Raw genomic sequence first — 20,146 nt, 5'->3', positions numbered from 1 at the left:
CCACAATCGCATTATCTCTTCCTTACTGCAAACCAACAGTAATGACACTATCACTGTCCCAGTCATCCAGACACAAGCCTTCAAGTCATCTGTCTCTTCTCCATTCCTCATCCCCTTATCTTCCTTCAAACATCCCTGGTGGTCCGGAGGTTAAGCACCTGCCTTGCAATGCAAGAGACATGGGTTCGATCCCCGGTCCAGGAACTAAGATGCCACAGATGGCAGAGTAACTAAGCTTCTATGCTTCTATGAAGACCCTGCATGCTGCAACTAAGACCTCACACTGTCAAATAATAGACTGTAAAAGTAATAATAAGACCTCTTGTGAAAGGCGCTCAGTCGTGTCCGAGGGTCTAACTCTGTGACCCCATGGACTATACAGTCCAGGAAATTCTCCAGGCCAGAATACTGGAGAGGACAGCTGTTCCCTCCTCCAGGAAGACCTCTTAATACCTCAGAATATTTCCTCCTCCTTATTTGGAATACCAACAATGAAATTCAGTTAATTAGCACTAGTCTTCTGGATGAAGACAGGCCAACCTTGCTTCCTCCAGGACCTCTTGACTCCACCACACAACTCATTTTACCAGACTAACATTCCTAATGTATAGCTTTGGTACTGGCACACTTCTCTTTAGAAACCCTCAACAACTAATCCCTCTAACATAAATGAAGTCCAAATTACCTGTTTTATAATGTAAGACTCTCCCAAATCTGTTCTTTATCTGCTACTTTCCAGAAATATTTCTTCTAGTCCCTAGCAAAACATTAACTCTAATCAAACTGGGTTTCCCTGGTAGTTTCGCTGGTAAAGAATCCACCTGCAATGCAGGAGACCTGGTTTGATCCCTGGGCTGGGAAGATTCCCTTGGAGGACATGGCAACCCACTCCAGTATTCCTGCCTGGAGAATCCCATGGACAGAGGAGCCTGGTGGGCTACAGCCCATGGGGTCACAGAGAGTCAGACACGACTGAGCGATTAAGCCCATTAATCAAACTCTCAGTTAACCAACTTCTTGTTCTCATCATGTAAATCCTTTCCTGAGAGGCCGTACTTAACCTCCAACTCTCACCCATCAAACTCTTCTATCTTAATAATTTTGCCGCAAATGGATGGGCTGTCATCACCCTGTAAATCCTGTAAGTCTCTACAGCCTTTAGTTCACAGCCACAGCCATTATGTCTCTGACGCAGAGTGCAGACTATCCTGGGCTTCCCTGGTGGCTCAGACACTAAAGAATCTGCCTGCAACGCAGGAGACTTGGGTTCAATTCCTGGGTCAGGAAGATCCCCTGGGGAAAGAAATGGCAACCCACTGCAGCATTCTTGCCTGAAGAATTCCATGAACAGCGGAGCCTGGCGGGCTGCAGTCCACGGGGTCGCAAAGAGTCGGACACGACTGAGTGACTAACTTTATTTCACTTTTCATCTAGTATTAATAACAATTAATAACAACTAGCATTGAGAATTACCTTCTAATTTATATGCAAATTACTCATTTAATCTTCAAAACACTGTGAGATAAATAACATAGCTGTAAACTTTCTTAAAGTTGAGGAAACTGAGGTTCACAGACTCTACGTGACTGTCAAAGTCATGCAGCTAGTAAGAACCATCTAATTCCAGAGCCCATGCGCTCAACCCCTACATGTACTTGACTTTATCATCAAATACATTTGTCTTATTGAACTACTGGAGAGCAAACGACTTCATCTCAGGAACTCTGTCATCTTTCTACTTTCATGGCACAAAGTTTTGCATACTGGAAATGATCAGCAAATATTTATTGAAAGAATAAATGAATTAATAAAAGTGTTATTACCCTTTATAGGCAATATACGTACAATTCAACAAGGCCCTTCCTTCCCAGAGCTTACTGCATTGAGTGGTCCCACTGATATGAATTTCAGAGAGTAAGGAGGATATTCTAGGTTATGGCATTCCCCTGAGAGGGTTTTCTCCACATTTAGGGCCCTACCTAGATGCGGCACTTTTTGTGTGCTTCCCGGGGCTTTCTGAAAGGCAGAGCAATACAAAATTAAGGTCAAATATCCCGCAGAATGCTCCCACTAGTAGCTTCTTACAGTTCTTAGACTGTGCCGGGGCACATCACACGTTAGATCTGAGAGAAGTCTCTTCCCCAGTCTATTCTATCCAACTAGGTCTCAGCCAGCAGAACCTCTAGAACAGGCTCTCTTAGCCTCAGCAATGCTCTACTCAGATGACTCTGAAGCATTATAGCTGAGCTCTGGAGAAGGTAAGACAGCGACTTGACTTCAGTACACTAAGTTAAGAGTACCCATCTATACCCATGGTAAAAACTGCTACTATGTATAAATATTACTTTAACGTCTTTAACTTCTGCGTTATACCTTGGAAGCCGTTCGACTTCTTTCCCTTTTATTTTCAGTGCTTTAAAATTTTTCTCCCAATCATGTACCGTAGAAAGATGCTTTTCCACTAGAGCTTCCATATCAACTTGCCCAATTACAATCCACTCCTATTTAAATGAAAAACATATTATTTTAAAAATTAGAACTAATAAATGAACATTTAAAAGATTAGCGTTTAAGTATCAGGAACAATAAAAAGAGCCAAAAGAGAAGTTTCAGGTAAATTTCAACTTAAGTTATGTACATATAATCTTTACCATAAAGTCTAAAAAATGAACAGGGAAAATATATATATAAAAATGCAGTAATCATAAAACATTTTTGAAGAGATTGCAAAAACACTTTTCTTTACATTCTCAAGTTAGATGTATACAAAGACAAAACCACTTCTACCAAGCCAAGAGCTACTATAGGTTACAAATCTGACACTGTTCAGAGTCAATTAATTCCAGAAAAATAAAATGCAGAAGAAGCACTGCAGTGGCAGTTAAGAAATTTACTGAATTCTCAGTCACTCCTCAGGATCAATAAAAAGAGCAATAAATATAATTAGAGTTTATTTCTGAAGAGTTAGTATGATGCACCCATATCTCAGTTCGCAAAGAATCCGCATGCAATGCAAGGAGACCCCAGTTTGATTCCTGGGTCGGGAAGATCCGCTAGAGAAGGGATAGGCTACCCTCTCCAGTATTCTTGGGCCTCCTAAGCAGCTCAGTTAAAGAATCCGCCTGCAATGGTTTCGATTTCTGGGTTGGGAAGATCCCCTGGAGAAGGGAATGGCTACCCACTCCAGTATTCTGGCCTGGAGAACTCCAAGGACTGTATAGTCCATGGGGTTGCAAAGAGTCGAAAATACTGAGCGACTTTCACTTTCACATTCATCTACACAAAAGTAAGAAATTAAAACATCTCAATTTCATTAATGAAGAAGGCTTCCCTCCATGGCGTATTCGCAATCCAAAGAATAAAGAAAAGGATATATTTTTCTATATATTTTCCTGAAAGGAACTAAAAATGACACGAGAGTCATATCAAATTTCAAGTTGATATAACATTCAAAAGAAGAAAAGAAAGAAAAATTAGTTTCTCAATCTTCAGATAGTCAAAGAGAAAAAAATTAAGGGTAACTTTTTTCTCATCTGTAGCATAAATCTAGATTTTTTAACAGCATCCTCAACTTTGGCCCTCTGGTTTGCATATTTTTATTTTATGCCACACAATATCAACATATGCCACATCAATATGAATATCAGACACTGAGTTGTATACGTAACACTAATTCGATCAGATGAATATTATAACAGGACAGACAATTTCATGTCCCATACCTCATGCTGGTGTAAAACAGCTGACAATCTCCTAAACAGATCTTCTGCTTTGCTGAAAATAGTCAGAAATCCACTTGCATTTCTATCAATCATAATAGAAAAAATAGATTCATCTCCTGCTTCACCCACTCCCTTAAACTGATTAGGAATGCTGATGAATCTCTTCATTTCTCTATAATATTTAGCCCGAATTTCTTCAAAAGGAGGCTTGAATTGCAACCGTCCTTGTCTGAAAGCAAATAAATAACCTTAAAACATAAATTTCTGAAAAATTATAGACTGAAAACTAAATTGGATTTTAAAAATCTTACTTGTATATTAAATCTATATTTATTTCTGGCAGATTCTCATTAAGTGCTTCTAAGCCCATCTGATACTGATGCTCCAGGGCTTTGTACAGTTGATGATTCCAGTGCTGTTTCCACGCATGCATGTCACTTGCTTGAAATCCCTAGTAAGTTATAGTCAATTTTTTAATAATTAGGTGGTAGAATGGGTTTTCATTTAATGCTTTTATATAACATTTGGTAAAATTATAAGCAAAAAAATCCCTCATCTTAAATATCTTAAACATATATTAATTGCTACTTGTATATCTAAAGTCAAATATGAAAATCTCTAATCTTTATGCTCATAAATAGTATACAAAAAGACCAGCAAAATTTTAAAAATCAAGTTACTAGTAAATGAATTTTATATGTGGACTTTATTTTATGATCTTATAAAAACAGCAATAATAACAGAAACCATATCTTATCAATTTCATAGCCCTTTTTCAAAATTCCCATTAAGTATAACTCTTCTATTCCCTTACCACTCCCTAAATAACCCATTGCACATTAAAAACATGATAAATTTAAAATATGAGAATGCTCAGAATACTTTACATACTTTTTCTGCTTCCATATAGCCATAAACATATAAATTCTAATACTTCAATTTTTAATAATTTTTTAAAGTTTGAACTGAAAAATATATGTAAATGTTTAAACACCTACCTCGTATTCCACTAACATCTCAATGTAGATTCTGTGCTAACTACTTTACACAGATCATCTAATATCAAAATTATGCAGAAATGATATTTTACTGAAATATGACAAAAAAAATTCTGAAACAGAGTTATTTCAGTAATTTGGCTTCTGCCTACACTTAACTTTGTCACAACAGACATATCACCTTTTAAAAGAAAACTAATGAATGATAGATATTTAAGCACCAAGTCAGAAAAACTGTTTACGGAGTGTAAACTGAGGGATTTGGTATTCCATAAGACAAACAAAAGGTTGTATTTTTATTTGTAAATGCACTACTAATTTATGGTCTTTATACATAATTTCAGTTAAATTCTAAATTTATGAGCAATTCATTAGCAAAGATTTACAGATAACCTATATGAACTTTTCATTAATTCATATATTCAAATTCTGAAAAGTTCATATTTCAGAGTGTAGACATAAAGTAAAACACACTTTACCTGTGCTTCTACACTTGCTAAGCCAGTTCTCAATTCTTGTAATCCATCTTTCCACCGCTGTTGCTGCCGAAGCAAATCAATGTTCATAAGAACTACCACCTGTCAAAAATTAGAACACAAAAACTTCAACAGAAAAACTTGACAGGTACCACCTTACCCAAGTGATCAAAATTAACTCAACCTATAGTAACATATTTCAATACCTGATCAATGTACTGAGAAAGGCAAAATATCACTTTTGTGGTATTCCTATTAAAATCATATAACCTCAATCTAAAAATGAGAAGGCATCATATAAAATCAAGTCAACAGACAAAATAATTGATTAGTACTCATCAAAAGTATCAAGGTCATGAAAAAGACTCAGGGAGAAGAGACCACAGAGCCTTAAAATTTAAATACAAGGTGGTATCTGGGATTGAACCCTTGAAAAGAAAAAGGACTTCAATGAAAAAGTTGTAAAATACAAAATAATTTATTCCCTAGTTTTGATAGATGTACTATGGTTACATAAGTTGTTGACGATAGGGGAAGTTGGGTGAAGGACAACTGTGAACCCTTTATTTGCAACTTTAGGTCTCAATTATTCCCAAATAAGTTATTTAAAAGTATATCCAAATTACTTTTTAAACAACACTATTCATAGCTTGTTAAATTTTATAAATATACCTTTTCACAAAATGTAGTGTGCCATTTTCTCAGTTTCCTATTTTCAGTGGCAAGTCGTTCAGCAGCATTTTGGAGTTTTTGGATGTAGCCTTCTAATTCTTTAGGATTATCCCAAGTAATATGTGTCTTTCCCCCACTTCCTGCTTTTGAATTCTAAGGTACAACAAATAACAGTGTTCAAATATAGTTCTTTTTTTTTTTGAAAAGATTCAATATTCTACGTCATTAGTACAACTGTCCATAACACTAACCTGCAATAAAAGAGCACACATTAGTTTCTCTATTTTATAAACGATAAGGCATTCTGGGCAGAATTGAGCAGCTCTGTTCCTTCCAAGTTCTCCCTCTTACAGCTAAAAATCCCAGACATAACACACCAAACAAGCATAGGAAGACTAAAAGACAGAAATAAGGAGATGGACAGCCTACAAACATCGGCAGTTAAGAAACAACACACCAGGATTTCCTTAGTGGGTCCCGCATATCCCAAGAGGATGCTGGAGAAGTCTACAACCTAGAACCATCCCCAGAGACCGACAGGAAAAGGCTCCAGAAGAAGCCTGTTCCCTCTAGCCACAGGACCAGGGAAACAGTGGTTGAATGACAGAAAACCTTTTTAGCTATACACACCCTGCTCCCAGTGGGCCAGACACAACTGAGCGACTAGGAACACACACCCCCACTCCAACCCAACAGAGTAGAAACCCAGCCCCTTCTGCAGGTTCAGGAGACCAGGAGAGGCGCTCCTCTTCCATCCCCTGCTCGGTCAGCGGCGCCGACAGAGCGGGGCGGCCCCTTCACCAGCCTGCACAGAGCGTGGGTGCCAGGTCAGGGCTTAGCGGGGAGCGGGGCGGATCCGCTGCGTGGAGGCAATCGGACACCGCCAACTGCTATCCCACTTTGGTGGGAAGTCGTCAGGAGGGCAAAGGGGACACACTTGCACTGCACCCTGCTAAAAAGGAAGCAGAGCGAGGCAGTGCTCCACTTCTGTCAGGATGGCATCTGCAGAGACAAGCAGAAATTTAACATATACACTCAGCCTGTCCTCCAGCTATACCTCACTGTCTCAGAGGGAAATAACGTGCCACTTAGAAAGGCATGAAAACAGCAGTAGATTTCTCAGCTGAAACCATGAGCGACCAGAGGAAGTGGAAGGACACTTTCAAGTTCCATGCATGAAGCAGGGTACTCCAAGCCGGCGGTCTGGGAAAACCCAGAGGGATGGGGAGGGGAAGGAGGTGGACGGGGGGTCAGGATGGGGGACACATGCACCCGTGGCTGAGTCATATCGATGTATGGCAAAAATCACAATATTGTAAAGTAATTATCCTCCAATTAAAATTAATTAATTAATTAAAAAGTAATAAATAATAGAATGTGGAAAGACAAGTGCTAAGAAAATCCTGCCTCCGGAAAACAGGAAATGCCTTAGGATTGCAGGTCCATGGCCTCATTACAAATGACCAAAAGATTAATTATGAAAAACATACGGTAATGTACTAATTGCTGCTTATACTATAAGGATATATGAATAGATTAGAACAGCAATTCTGGAAAGCTTTTTTTTGAAATGTAGCATCTGAATTGTCAATTGGGGGTGGTCTTTGAACATCTGAGTTCTGAGTTCAAGTCCTATGCATTCTGCTTGCTAGGTGCATGAGTGAGCTTGTAATCAAACCTCTTAAAGGCATGGCTTTCATGTATGAAATAGAAATGATGATGATATGATGAAATTATAACATATACCAAAAAAATCTATAAATGTATGTGTAAGCATATCTGTTACATGCATGTATATTCATACAAATAAAGGACTACCTAATAATTGAGTTATTTTATACAAATCATTTAGCATAGTATGTATTCCACAAATGTTTGCCGTTATTACTCATGTGTATTTGATTCTGACTTATTTTAATATATTAACTACTACTTAGTATCTAAATTTAAAAAAAACAAACTCAAAAAATAGTGCTAAAAGAAAACAAATGTCAACTGTGAATTTTACACTTGCTGAAAACATCCTTCATGAATGAGGGAAAATAAAAACATTCTCAAAGGAAAACTAAGAGAATTTGTCACCAGCAAACCTACTCAAGGTATGGCTAAAGACAGTTTTCTCAATAAGAAGAAAATGATATTTTAAAGAAACATAGAACTTCAGAAAGGAAAAGAGAATGCTAGGATGCAGAAAATGCAAATAAAAAAATAAACTATCCTTCTTCTCATAAATTTCTTATTGATATTTGATGGCTGAAACAAACCCCATCTGATACAGTGTTCTTTGCGTGTAGAGGATAGTAAATAATTAAAACAAAATAAGTGAATGGAGTAAAGAGACCTGCTATCACTACTGCTAAGTCACTTCAGTCGTGTCCGACTCTGTGCGACCCCATCCCTGGGATTCTCCAGGCAAGAACACTGGAGTGGGTTGCCATTTCCTTCTCCAATGCATAAAAGTGAAAAGTGAAAGTGAAGTCGCTCAGTCATGTCTGACTCTTCGCGACCCCATGGACTGCAGCCTACCAGGCTCCTCCGTCCATGGGATTTTCCAGGCAAGAGTACTGGAGTGGGGTGCCATTAAAGAGACCTAACTACAAGCAAAGTTTCTACACTTCACTTGAACTGGCAAATGGTAAGACAAAGAAAGTCTCTGCCATACAGTGATCTTCAATAAAAAGCTAATGAATGGTGAAACTAAACAATTATAATATTCAACAGAATATGCAGTGAATCCGTTCAGAAAGTATTTACTGAGCAATTACACACACTACTTACTGCTGTACTGACAGAGTATAAAGCAAATAAATTAGAGTCCCTAAGTGGCAAGAGGAGTACAAGGAACTTTAGTGCTCCTCCTCCTCCTCCCATCTCAGTTTTTCCCCTGCTGTGTCTCATTTAACATATGCTAAGTATAATTATTTCGCCCTCATGGAAAACAACCTTGTACTGGCTTGCATAACTCAATGAAGCTATAAGCCATGCCATGCATGGCCACTCAAGATGGATGCATCATACTGAAGAGTTCTGACAAAACGTGGTCCACTTGAGGAAGAAAGGGCAAATCACTCCAGTATTCTTGCCAGGAGAAGCCCATGACCAGTATGAAAAGGCAAAAAGTATGACACCAGAAGATGAGAACCCCCAAGCTGGAAGGTGTCCAAACTGCTACTGGGGAAGAGCAGAGGACAATTACTAATAGCTCCAGAAAGAACGAAGAGGCTGGCCAAAGTGGAAATGATGCCTAGTTGAGGATGTGTCTGGTGGTGAAAGTAAAGTCCAATGCTATAAAGAATAATATTGAATAGGAACCTGGAATGTTAGGTCCAAGAATCAAGGTAAATTAGACATGGTCAAACAGAAGATGGCAAGATTGAACACTGACATCTTAGGAGTCAGTGAACTAAAATGGACAGGAACAGGCGAATTTAATTCAGATGAACATTGTACCTACTACTGTGGTTAAGAATGCCTTAGAAGAAATGAAGTAGCCCTCATAGTTAATAAGAAAGTTTGATACAGTATTTGGGTGCAACCTCAAGAAGAAAAGAATGGTCTCAGTTCATTTCCAAGACAAACTATTCAATAACACAGTAATCCAAATCTATGTCCTAACCACTGATGCCAAAGAAGTTGAAGTTGACCAGTTCTATGAAAAACAACACCTTGTAGAACTAACAACAACAAAAAAAGATGTCCTTTTCATCACAGGGGATTGGAATGCAAAAGTAGGAAGTCAAGAGATAACTGGAACAACAGGCAAGTTTGGCCTTGAAATACAAAATGAAGCAGAGCAAAGGCTAACAGAGTTGTGTCAAGAGAATATGATGATCACAGCAAACACTCTTTGCCAACAACCCAAGAGACGACTCTACACATGGACATCATCAGATGGTAAATATCGAAACCATACTGATTATGTTCTTCACAGTCAAAGATGGAGAAGCTCTATACAGTCAGCAAAAACAAGACCTGCAGCTGACTGTGGCTCAGACCATGAGTTCCTTATTTCAAAATTCAGGCTTAAATTGAAGAAAGTAGGGGAAACCACTAGGACATTCAGGTATCAGTTCAGTTCAGTCGCTCAGTCATGTCCAACTCTTTACGACCCCATGAACCATAGCACGTCAGGCCTCCCTGTCAATCACCAACTCCTGCAGTTTACCCAAACTCATGTCCATCGAGTCAGTGATGCCATATAACCATCTCATCCTCTGTTGTCCCCTTCTCCTCCTGCCTTCAACCTTTCCCAAATCAGGGTCTTTTCAAATGAGTCAGCTCTTTGCATCAGGTGGCCAAAGTATTGGAGTTTCAGCTTCAGCATCAGACCCTCCGATGAACACCCAGGACTGATGTCCTTTAGGATGGACTGGTTGGATCTCCGTGCAGTTCAAGAGACTCTCAAGAGTTTTCTCCAACACCACAGTTCAAAAGCATCAATCAAATCCCTTATGATTGTACAATGGAGGTGACAAACAGATTCAAAGGACTAGATCTGGTAGACAGAGTGCCTAAAGAACTATGGATGAAAGTTTGTAACACTATATAGGAGCCAGCAACCAAAATCATCCCAAAGGAAAAAAAAAAAAATGCAAGAAGGCAAAGTGGTTGTCTTAGGAGGCTTTACGAATAGCCGTGGAAAGAAAAGAAGTGGAAAGCAAGGGAGAAAGGGAAAGACATACCCAGATAAATGCAGAGTTACAGAGAAAAGCAAAAAGAGGTAAGAAAGCCTTCTTAAGTGAACAATGCAAAGAAATAGAGGGAAACAATAGAATGGGAAAGACTAGAGATCTCTTCAAGAAAACTGGAGGTGTCAAACGAATATTTCATGCGAGGATGGGCAAGATAAAAGACAGAAATGGTTAAGGACTTAAAAGAAGCAGTAGAGATTAAGAAGAAGGTGGCAAGAACACATAGAAGACCTATAGAAAACATTTTAAATGGCCCAGTAACCACGATGGTGTGGTCACTCACCTAAAGCCAGACATCCCAGACTGCAAAGTCAAGTGGGCCTTAGGAAGCATCATGACGAACAAAGCTAGTGGAGGTGATGGAATTCCAGCTGAGCTATTTCAAGTCCTAAACAATGACCCTGTGAAAGTGCTACACTCAATACGCCAGCAAATTTGGAAAACTCAGCTGTGGCCACAGGACTGGAAAAACTACTTTTCATTCCAATCTCAAAGAAGAGCAAAGTCAAAGAACATTCAAACTACTTTACAACTGAGTTCATTTGACATGCTAGCAAGGTTATACTCAAAATCTTTCAAGCTAGGCTTCAGCAGTATACGAACCAAAAAATTCCAGATGTAGAAGCTGGGTTTCAAAGAGGCAGAGGAACCAGAGATCAAATTGCCAACATCCATTGGATCATACAAAAAGCAAGAGAATCCCAAAAATAATATTTACTTCTGCCTTACTGACTATGCTAAAGCCTTTGATTGTGTGGATCACAACAAACTGTGGAAAATTCTTAAAAAGATCTGAGTACCAGACCACCCTACCTATCTCCTAAGAAACCTGTATGTGAGTCAAGAAGCAACAATTAAAACGGAACATGGAACCAGTTCAGTAATTGGGAAAGGAGTATGACAAGGCTGTATATGGTCACCCTGCTTATTTAACTTAAATACTTAGTATATCATGTGAAATCCCAGGCTAGAGGAATCATAAGCTCAAGTCCAGATTGCAGGGAGAAATATCATCAGTGTCAGATAAGCAGATGATACCACTCTAACAGAAAATGAAGAGGAACTAAACAGCCTCGAGATGAAGGTGAATGAGTGAAAAAAACAACTTGAAACTCAGTACTCAAAAAACTAAGATCAGGGCATCCAGTCTCATCACTTCATGGCAAATAGAAGGGAAAAAAGTGAAAAGCAGTGACAGATTTTCTTGAGCTCCAAAATCACTGTGAACGGGGACTGCACCCATGAAATTAAAAGACCCTCCTTGGAAAACTGGACAGCTACTTGTAAAAGAATGAAATTAGAATACTTCCTACCACCATACACAAAGATAAACTCAAAATGGATTAAAGACCTAAATATAAGACCAAAAACTGTAAAACTCTTAGAGGAAAACATAGGCAGAACACTCGATGACATAAATCAAAGCAAGATCCTTTATGACCCACCTCCTAGAGTAACGGAAATAAAAACAAAAGTAAACAAGTGGGACCTGATTAAACTCAAAAGTTTTTGCACAGCAAGGGAAACTATAAGCAAGGTGAAAAGACAACCCTCAGAATGGGATAAAATAATAGCAAATGAAACAACTGACAAAGGATTCATTTCCAAAGTATACAAGTAGCTCATACAACTCAATACCAGAAAACAAACAACCCAATCAAAAAGTGGGAAAAAGACCTAAACAGACATTTCTCCAACGAAGACATACAGATGGCTAACAAACACATGAAAACAACAAAATTCTGTAAAGCAACTATCCTTCAATAAAAAGATAAATTAAAAAACAAAAAGACACTCCTTGGAAGAAAAGCTATCACCAATCTAGACAGTGTATTAAAAAGCAGAGACATCACTTTGCCAACAAAGGTCCATCTAGCCAAAGCTATGGTTTCTCCAGTAGTAGTGCACGGATGTAAGAGTTGGACTATAAAGAAAGCTGACTGCCAAAGAAATGACACCTTTGAATTATGGTGCTGTAGAAGACTAGAGCCCCTAGACAGCAAGGAGATCAAACCAGTCAATTCTAAAGGAAATCAACCATGAATATTCATTGGAAGGACTGATGCTGAAGCTGAAGCTTCAATACTTTGGCTACTTAATGCAAAAAGCCCTCATTTTCAAGATCCTAATGTTGAGAAAGATTGAAGGCAAAAGGAGAAAAGGGTGGCAAAGGATGAGACATATGCTACAGATAGCATCACCAACTCAACAGACACGAATGTGAGCAAGATCTCAGGCAAAAAAAGAGTTCTTGTCATACTGCAGTCCAAGGAGTCACAAAGAGTCAGACGCAACTTAGCAACTGACCAAAAATATATAATTGTTTACTTCTCATGACTCAAATCCTCAAAATAAGGTTTGTCTTTAGACATATCAACAGATATAATTTTGAATATATTTATTAGAGAAGAAAGAGTTCTAAACACTTGGATTTAAAACATTATCTATGAGATGAAAAGGTTAAAAATAACAAAGTAATATCCTATTTTCAAAAAGTACACTTGCAAATATGCACAGGAAAAATGTTTAAAACGGTATAGACACCAGACTGTTTAAGAATGGCCAAGTCTTGGTAGTACAATACTAAAACATTTCTTGTTTTTGTTCACCTACATTTTTGAAATTTTCCATCATAAACTCATATTGAACTCTGAAAATAGAAAAAAATTATAATAACATGCACAATATGAATTATGTAACTTCTAGTAAATTTTAAGCCTGAGTACTAGTGTGCAGAAAAATAACTAACTTAGCAGGTCTGACTGCTGTCCCTTAAAAGGTTTGCTTAAAAGATTGGCCCTTAGCTGGCATCTGAGAAGTTGGATTTTGCAAGAGTTCCTAACATTCTAATTTTTAAGAGTGGTTCACTGCGTCTAAAGAATTTGGTTTATGCTTAACACTTGACTGTCTTCTGGAATTCTGGAGTTTTGGCACATGTTAAGGAGGAAGATACCTACATGACCAGTCCCCAGTAGAAGTCTGGGCAATGAGTCGCTAATGATCTTTCCTAGTAAGGCAACATCTTACATGTGTTACTTCTTGCTAGAGGAATTAAGCATGCCCTGGGTGACTCCCAGGGAAAGGACCCTTGAAAACCTGCACCAGCTTCCCCAGGCCTTCAGTTCATATACCTTTCCCTTTGCTGATTTTGCTTTGCACCCTCTCCCTGTAATAAATCATAAATAAATCAGCTGTGAGTACAACTATACCTTGAGTCCTATGAGTCCTCCTATAAATCACAGAACCTGGGAGTAGTCTTAAGAACCACAACACCAGCTATCCACTGTAAAAACAAGAACTAAAGGGTATAGTCCTCTTCTAATTTTTTTTAAATATTTCAAGTCTGTGAAAACTAAAACTGTGTATTTCAAAAAGTGAACACACATACTAACAGTTTAAAAACTATTGAGGGTTTTCCTAATTTCATATGCGTGGATATTTAAATAAGCATAAATAAAGAGCAAATAAAATAAATTATAAAATCAGGAGAGAATGGAAAAGTACTAAAGAGTCTAGTGTATAAGGACCTCACACTACAGTGAATAAGTAAACGTAACATAAGTTAGTATTATATATATATATATATATATAGTTACTTGATCACAAGAAGCACCAAAATATGTGAAACATTACAAGTGTTTAAATACAATTGTAAAAAAAGGTTACTTGTTAAAACTGAAGGAAGTCATTGGGTAGCAAAATATAGCCTTACATTAATGGCTATGTTAAGCTCAGGGGTATACTAAAAACCAACAAATAAGAAACACTTTACATGTAAAATCTAAGTAAAATAACATAAAAAGTCCATTTACCTTAATTATCTGTTCAAATGCTAAGGCAGATTGTAACATCATTGGTCTCTGACTTTGAATCATCTGTTGATCAATAGAATTGTAAAAATGTGCCACCTACAAACAAAAATTCTAATTAGCAATAATTAATGATAAATAGCACACTTAATTTTCAATTCTTCATTTTTAATTATTTGAATGGAAATATTAACCCTTCTCAATTATAAAATTTAACAAAAAATTAGTTTCTCATCTCCAACAGAGGATTTATGCATGTACTAATGAACAAAAGCAACAAGTATAAGTATGTGCTGAGTTCCTCTAATTTGCCAAGTCATGTTCTAGGGGCTGATTAAACAAAGACTATAAAACCTAGTCCCTGAAATCAAGAATTTCACAGTCTCATAGGGAATCAGAGGAAACCATAAAGCATGTTAAAGTGCTAAAAAAAATGAACTCTTCCTTCAATTCTTGAAACCAATTCCTTTGTCAGTATATAACACAATGATTTATCCATTTCTCAAACCAAAAAAATCTTTGAGTTGTCCTTAATTCTCTCACATCCCATTTGAGTAGAAGTCTATTGACTATACCTTCAAAATATATGTTTTGAACATATTTTGAATTGAACCCCTTCCCCACATCCATCAGTATCACCCCATTTCAAGCACCCTCCTCTCCTGGCAAGACCAGTACAACAGTTTCCTAACTGGTCTCTCTTTCCAACTGTGGCCCAATGGTCTAGCCAAAGTATTCAAAATGGCCAGAACAGTCCTTTTTTAAAACGTAAATCGTATCTTTTACCTACTCAAAATCTTCAAATGAATCCCCAATATATTTGAGAATAAAATGCAAAATCGTAAAATTCTTACCTTAAAACTTCCAATGGTTTGTCAACACACTTAAGAATGAAACCCAAATCTACAATCACACCCTGGCACATTATACACACACTGGCTTTAGTCCTGCACAATCCCCTCCTAACTGCACTGCTGCCAAGGTGGACTCTGTGCTGCTTCTCTAACTTCAGTGAGTCTTCCCTGAGAAGCTCTCCATGGCATTCGTTCCCTCTGCCTGCAACAGTCTTCCTCCAGGTATCTTCGAGGTTCTGTCACTCATTTCATGTCAGTCTCTTATTGCCTTTTCATTAAGGTCTCCCCTGACCATTCTGTATAAAATGGCAGGATTTGTCACAATCCTCTTACTGTGTTTTCTTTTTCTTCAAATATGTGCTCATCACTACCTTATACTGTATTACCCAAGCATTTGCTATTTCCCATAATAGCGTCACAGGTCATAGTGTCACAGGTTTGTTGAATTAATCAATGAATCAAAAAAAAAAAATAGAGATACCTACAAGGTACAGTGGTGGACTAAAGAGGACACATGAGTGTCACATTTTTGTTGAATATCAAAAAAAAATAGAGATACCTACAAGGAATAGAGGTGGACAAAAGAGGACACTGTTAACTCTGGCGGGGCAAAGGACAGGTTCATGGAAGATAATCAAGGGGACACTGTGGAGTGAATTTAATTAAGGACTTTAAAGACACCGTCTTAATTTTTGTATTCCCAGCATGTCACAAAATTCTTGGCACAGAGCAGGTGCTTAAAAAATATTTAACTAATTTTATAACAAGTCACTTCTTTCTTCTAACATGCATAAAAATGTACTTGATGGGGAATACTCACTCTACATATTCTCTATCATAATAGTAGTTACAGAAAAAGCCCAGACAAAAAAACAGAAGCAAAATAATACATAAAATTACAGCAATCTGGCCAGACTGCTATCTGTCAAAACATCCTACTTCATACTCCGCACTCTAGCTAGATGCGTGCTCACGAGTAAAGGTGTATAGGCATGGGACTTCCCTGGTGGCCCCGTGGTTAACACTCCACCTGCCAATGCAGGGGACACCAGTTTGAGCCCAGGTCTGGGAAGATCCCACAGAGGAACTAAGATCCACAGAGGAACTAAGCTCGAGCACCACAACTCCTGAGCCCTCAAGCTCTAGAGCCCATGCTCCACAACAAGAGTAGCCCCAGCTTACCAGCAGCTGCAACAAGGACTCAGCGCAACCAAAAATAAACAAGTGAGAAAAGACACACACAGCAGATTCCTGTAGTTGTTCTAGGAGTAAACACAAATACTGTAGGACCATTCACATCCTCTGAGATTTTGTTACAGTAAATACTTAGGATAGAAAAGTCAGCAAGCTTCTCAGCTTTTAGAATACAGAGTTCCTCTCTGAAATGATCACTCACTCTATCTTGTGCTCTTGAAAAAACATATGTATACTCTTTCAAACTCACACGAAACATCATCCCTCTGAAAATATTTATCTGATACTATCCCTACCCTGGGCTTCCCTGATAGCTCAGCTGGTAAGGAAATCTCCCTGCAATCCAAGAGACCCCGGTTCAATTCCTGGGTTGGGAAGATCCCCTGGAGGAGGAAATGGCAACCCACTCCAGTGTTCTTGCCTGGAGAATCCCATGGACAGAGGAGCCTGGTGGGCTACAGTCCACGGGGTCACAGAGAGTCAGACACGACTGAGCGACTAAGCCCAGCAGCACATCTCTACCTTACTCAGGAAAATAATGGAAAATCCCCACCTCAATTCTTTCACAGGACTTTCTGAAATCTATCTGTAATACTGTTTCTGTTTTTCAGTCACTAGTCGAGTCCAACTTTTTGCAGCCCCATGAACTGCAGCTCAGCAGGCTCCTCTGTCCATGGGATTCTCCAGGTGAGAATACGGGAGTGGCTTGCCATGTGCTTCTCCAGGGGATATTTCCCACCCAGGAATCAAACTCATGTCTCCTGCACTGGCAGACAGATCCTTTACTGCTGAGCCACCAGGAAAGCCCATCTATAATACAGCACTCAACCTACTTGTGCACACGTCATCACTACATGAATTTTAATAGAATAAATATGGGCTTTGGAGTCAGGGAGACTTGATCTCAGATTCTAGCTTCATAACTCACTAGCAGTGTAGCACTAGAAAACCTACGTTACAAGTCTGATCACCAATTAGATCAGTAAAACTGGGAGTGGGAGTAAATCGAAATAACACAAATACAGCATTTACCAGAAGGCCTGATATTTAACGAGAACTCAATGTTTAGTTTGCTTTCTCCCACTAGACCAGTGATTCTCAGCTTTGGATGATCTGCACCCAAGAGGACATTTGGCAATGTCTGGAGATATTTTCAATTGTAAGGACTAAGTAGGTGCTACTGACCAGATGTGCTGCTAAACATCCTACAATGCACAGGCCATCCCTCACAAAAAAAAAAGTCGTCCAGAATGTCAGAAGTGTCAAAGGTGAGAGGCCCTCCACCTGAGCATGACAGTAACACATTCAGTTTACACACTCACCACACTGCACCTGGCAATACAAGTGCTCAGTGGGTCTTTGTTGGATGAAACAATAAACGAGAAAATACACAAAAGATACTGCTCCTGTTCTCTATTAATCAAATGAGAGAAAGAATGTAAAACTCCAAAACTACATAAAAGCATTCCAAGAGTGACTTGCACACTGCATACAAAATAAAGAACCATCAATTAAAAGAAGACACAACAAATAAAGTGTTGAGCTGCGAGTTAAAAGGTTACTTGTAATTCTTCAACCAGAGGGAACAGGAATCAGTGCACAGAGACAGGTTCAGAGGAGAGCCAAGGTTCATATTACCGAAGCAAGGGTGCAACATGAAGGGGTGAGGATCCACCACATTCAGTAACTTCAGCTAGGGCATGACTAAGAAAGGTCTTGGATACTATGCTAAGGAGACAGACAATGAGGAAATAACAGCTGGTTTTAAACAGGCAAATGATTTGATGACAAAGACCGAGGAAATAAACAAAAACAGAAACATGTGCATCAGCTGGATAATTTTCTAAGAATCGGCCCCTAGCAAGCAGACAGAGGGCTCTTAATTAGAAAGCCCTTTAGGGTCCATGATAGTAACATGAAAGAAAAAAGAAAAAAAGAGAGAATAATATTCTATTTTTCCAAATGCTTTGAGAATGAAAAGCAGTAACAGTAATACCTCAAGCTAATAAAATTCCCACATAGAGGATTACAAAGCAAAGTTTGTAATGCAGTCATTTGCAAACTATAACTTCATAGACTTAATGGTGCTATCCTATTAGCCTAATAAAATCAAAAGCAGAAAACAAAGCCCTTAAAATATTCTAAAGTAATAAACTCAGAATAGCCATGTTTTCAAAAATATCATTTCATACTTGTTTCAGAATAATTGCTTGCTTGCAGAATTTCTGTGCAACGTTTGCAACTTGCTGTATTTTGGCAGGAATAACAAAGCCAAGTGCAGAAAGCTGACGAACTTCTCTCAGAAGAATCACCAACCGATCCGAATAAAGCACTTTTAACGATCCATCACTAGGATCCAACTCCATGATTCGGCTGTTAGCTTCAATACTACAAAACAAAATAAATAACTTTTTGCATTTCAAAATTTCATGTTCTCACTCTTTTACACTTGATCTTGGCCAAAAGGCCGAGAAGTGATTCATTCTTTTGATTGATTAAAAACATAACAGTTTTCACAACTTTGCTGTAAACATAAAATTGTTGCTCTTTAGTCACTAAGTCCAGAGAAGGCACTGGCACCCCACTCCAGTACTCTTGCCTGGAAAATCCCATGGACGGAGGAGGCTGGTGGGCTGCAGTCCATGGGGTCGCAAAGATTCGGACACGACTGCGCGACTTCACTTTCAGTTTTCACTTTCATGCACTGGAGGAGGAAATGGCAACTCACTCCAGTGTTCTTGCCAGAAGAATCCCAGGGATGGGGGAGCCTAGTGGGCTGCCGTCTATGGGGTCACACAGAATCGGACACGACTGAAGCGACTTAGCAGCAGCAGCAGTCACTAAGTCATGCTCAACTCTTTTGCAACCCCATAGACTATATATAGCCCATGAGGCTCCACTGTCCATGAGATTTTCCAGGCAAAAATACTGAAGGAGGTTGCCATTTCCTTCTTCAGGGGATCTTCCCCACCGAGGGATTGAACCCACATGTCCTGCATTGGCAGGTGGGTTCTTTACCACTGAGCTACCAGGGAAGCCTAACAAAGGAAATTCAAGTAAAAAACAGCTTTTAATTATATTTTTCAAATTATATGTATTTGACATAACATTTCACAATTCAGATCTTGATAACAAACTGTAATACCCAAAATATACTATCATATTAATATTTCAACCAAGCAGTCTTTGAACTCAGAAAAATCAATCTCTTAAAATTCAGCTAAGACTCAAAATAGACATCAAATCCATCATAATTTGATTCATTTTCTAAAATGTATTTCAGATTTTTAGTCAGTCTATCTGATTCTTTAATACTTTTATTAAAGGATGAATAATAATGAATATTAAAATATTAGTTCAGTTCAGTTCAGCCGCTCAGTCATGTCCGACTCTTTGCGACCCCATGAACCACAGCACGCCAAGGCCTCCCTGTCCATCACCAACTCCCAGAGTCCACCCAAACCCATGTCCACTGAGTTGGTGATGCCATCCAACCATCTCATTCTCTGTTGTCCCCTTCTCCACCTGCCCTCAATCTTTCCCAGTACCATGGTCTTTTCAAATTAGTCAGCTCTTCACATCAGGTGGCCAAAGTATTGGAGTTTCAGCCTCAACATCAGTCCTTCCAATGAAAATAGAGATATTCAAATACTTCATTCCTCTACCCTTTGTTTCACTATGTAAAGACTCTCTTTTCTATCTGTTCTTCTAAAGCCACAATAGCAAAATT

At 38.6% G+C, this 20,146-nt stretch overlaps 1 protein-coding gene across 1 annotated transcript in view; it reads right to left on the bottom strand.

Moving 5' to 3' along the window:
* The window catches only part of DYNC2H1 (dynein cytoplasmic 2 heavy chain 1), a 396,980-nt gene that overhangs the window by 356,012 nt on the left and 20,822 nt on the right, over positions 1-20,146 (bottom strand). Inside the window, exons 12-18 of the mRNA XM_065944250.1 lie at positions 18,609-18,804; positions 14,372-14,467; positions 5,869-6,021; positions 5,200-5,298; positions 4,034-4,173; positions 3,723-3,951; positions 2,374-2,501 (exon numbers count right to left, since the gene is read on the bottom strand). Of these exons, the coding sequence (XP_065800322.1) occupies positions 2,374-2,501; positions 3,723-3,951; positions 4,034-4,173; positions 5,200-5,298; positions 5,869-6,021; positions 14,372-14,467; positions 18,609-18,804 (1,041 nt within the window). The remainder of the gene's footprint in view (positions 1-2,373; positions 2,502-3,722; positions 3,952-4,033; positions 4,174-5,199; positions 5,299-5,868; positions 6,022-14,371; positions 14,468-18,608; positions 18,805-20,146) is intronic.

This window comes from Muntiacus reevesi, chromosome 9 (genome assembly GCF_963930625.1).
Source record: "Muntiacus reevesi chromosome 9, mMunRee1.1, whole genome shotgun sequence".
In the NCBI taxonomy this organism is placed as follows: Eukaryota; Metazoa; Chordata; class Mammalia; order Artiodactyla; family Cervidae; genus Muntiacus; species Muntiacus reevesi.
The sequence above is the reverse complement of the archived record's forward strand: the minus strand, read 5'-3'. Positions and strand labels throughout refer to the sequence as shown.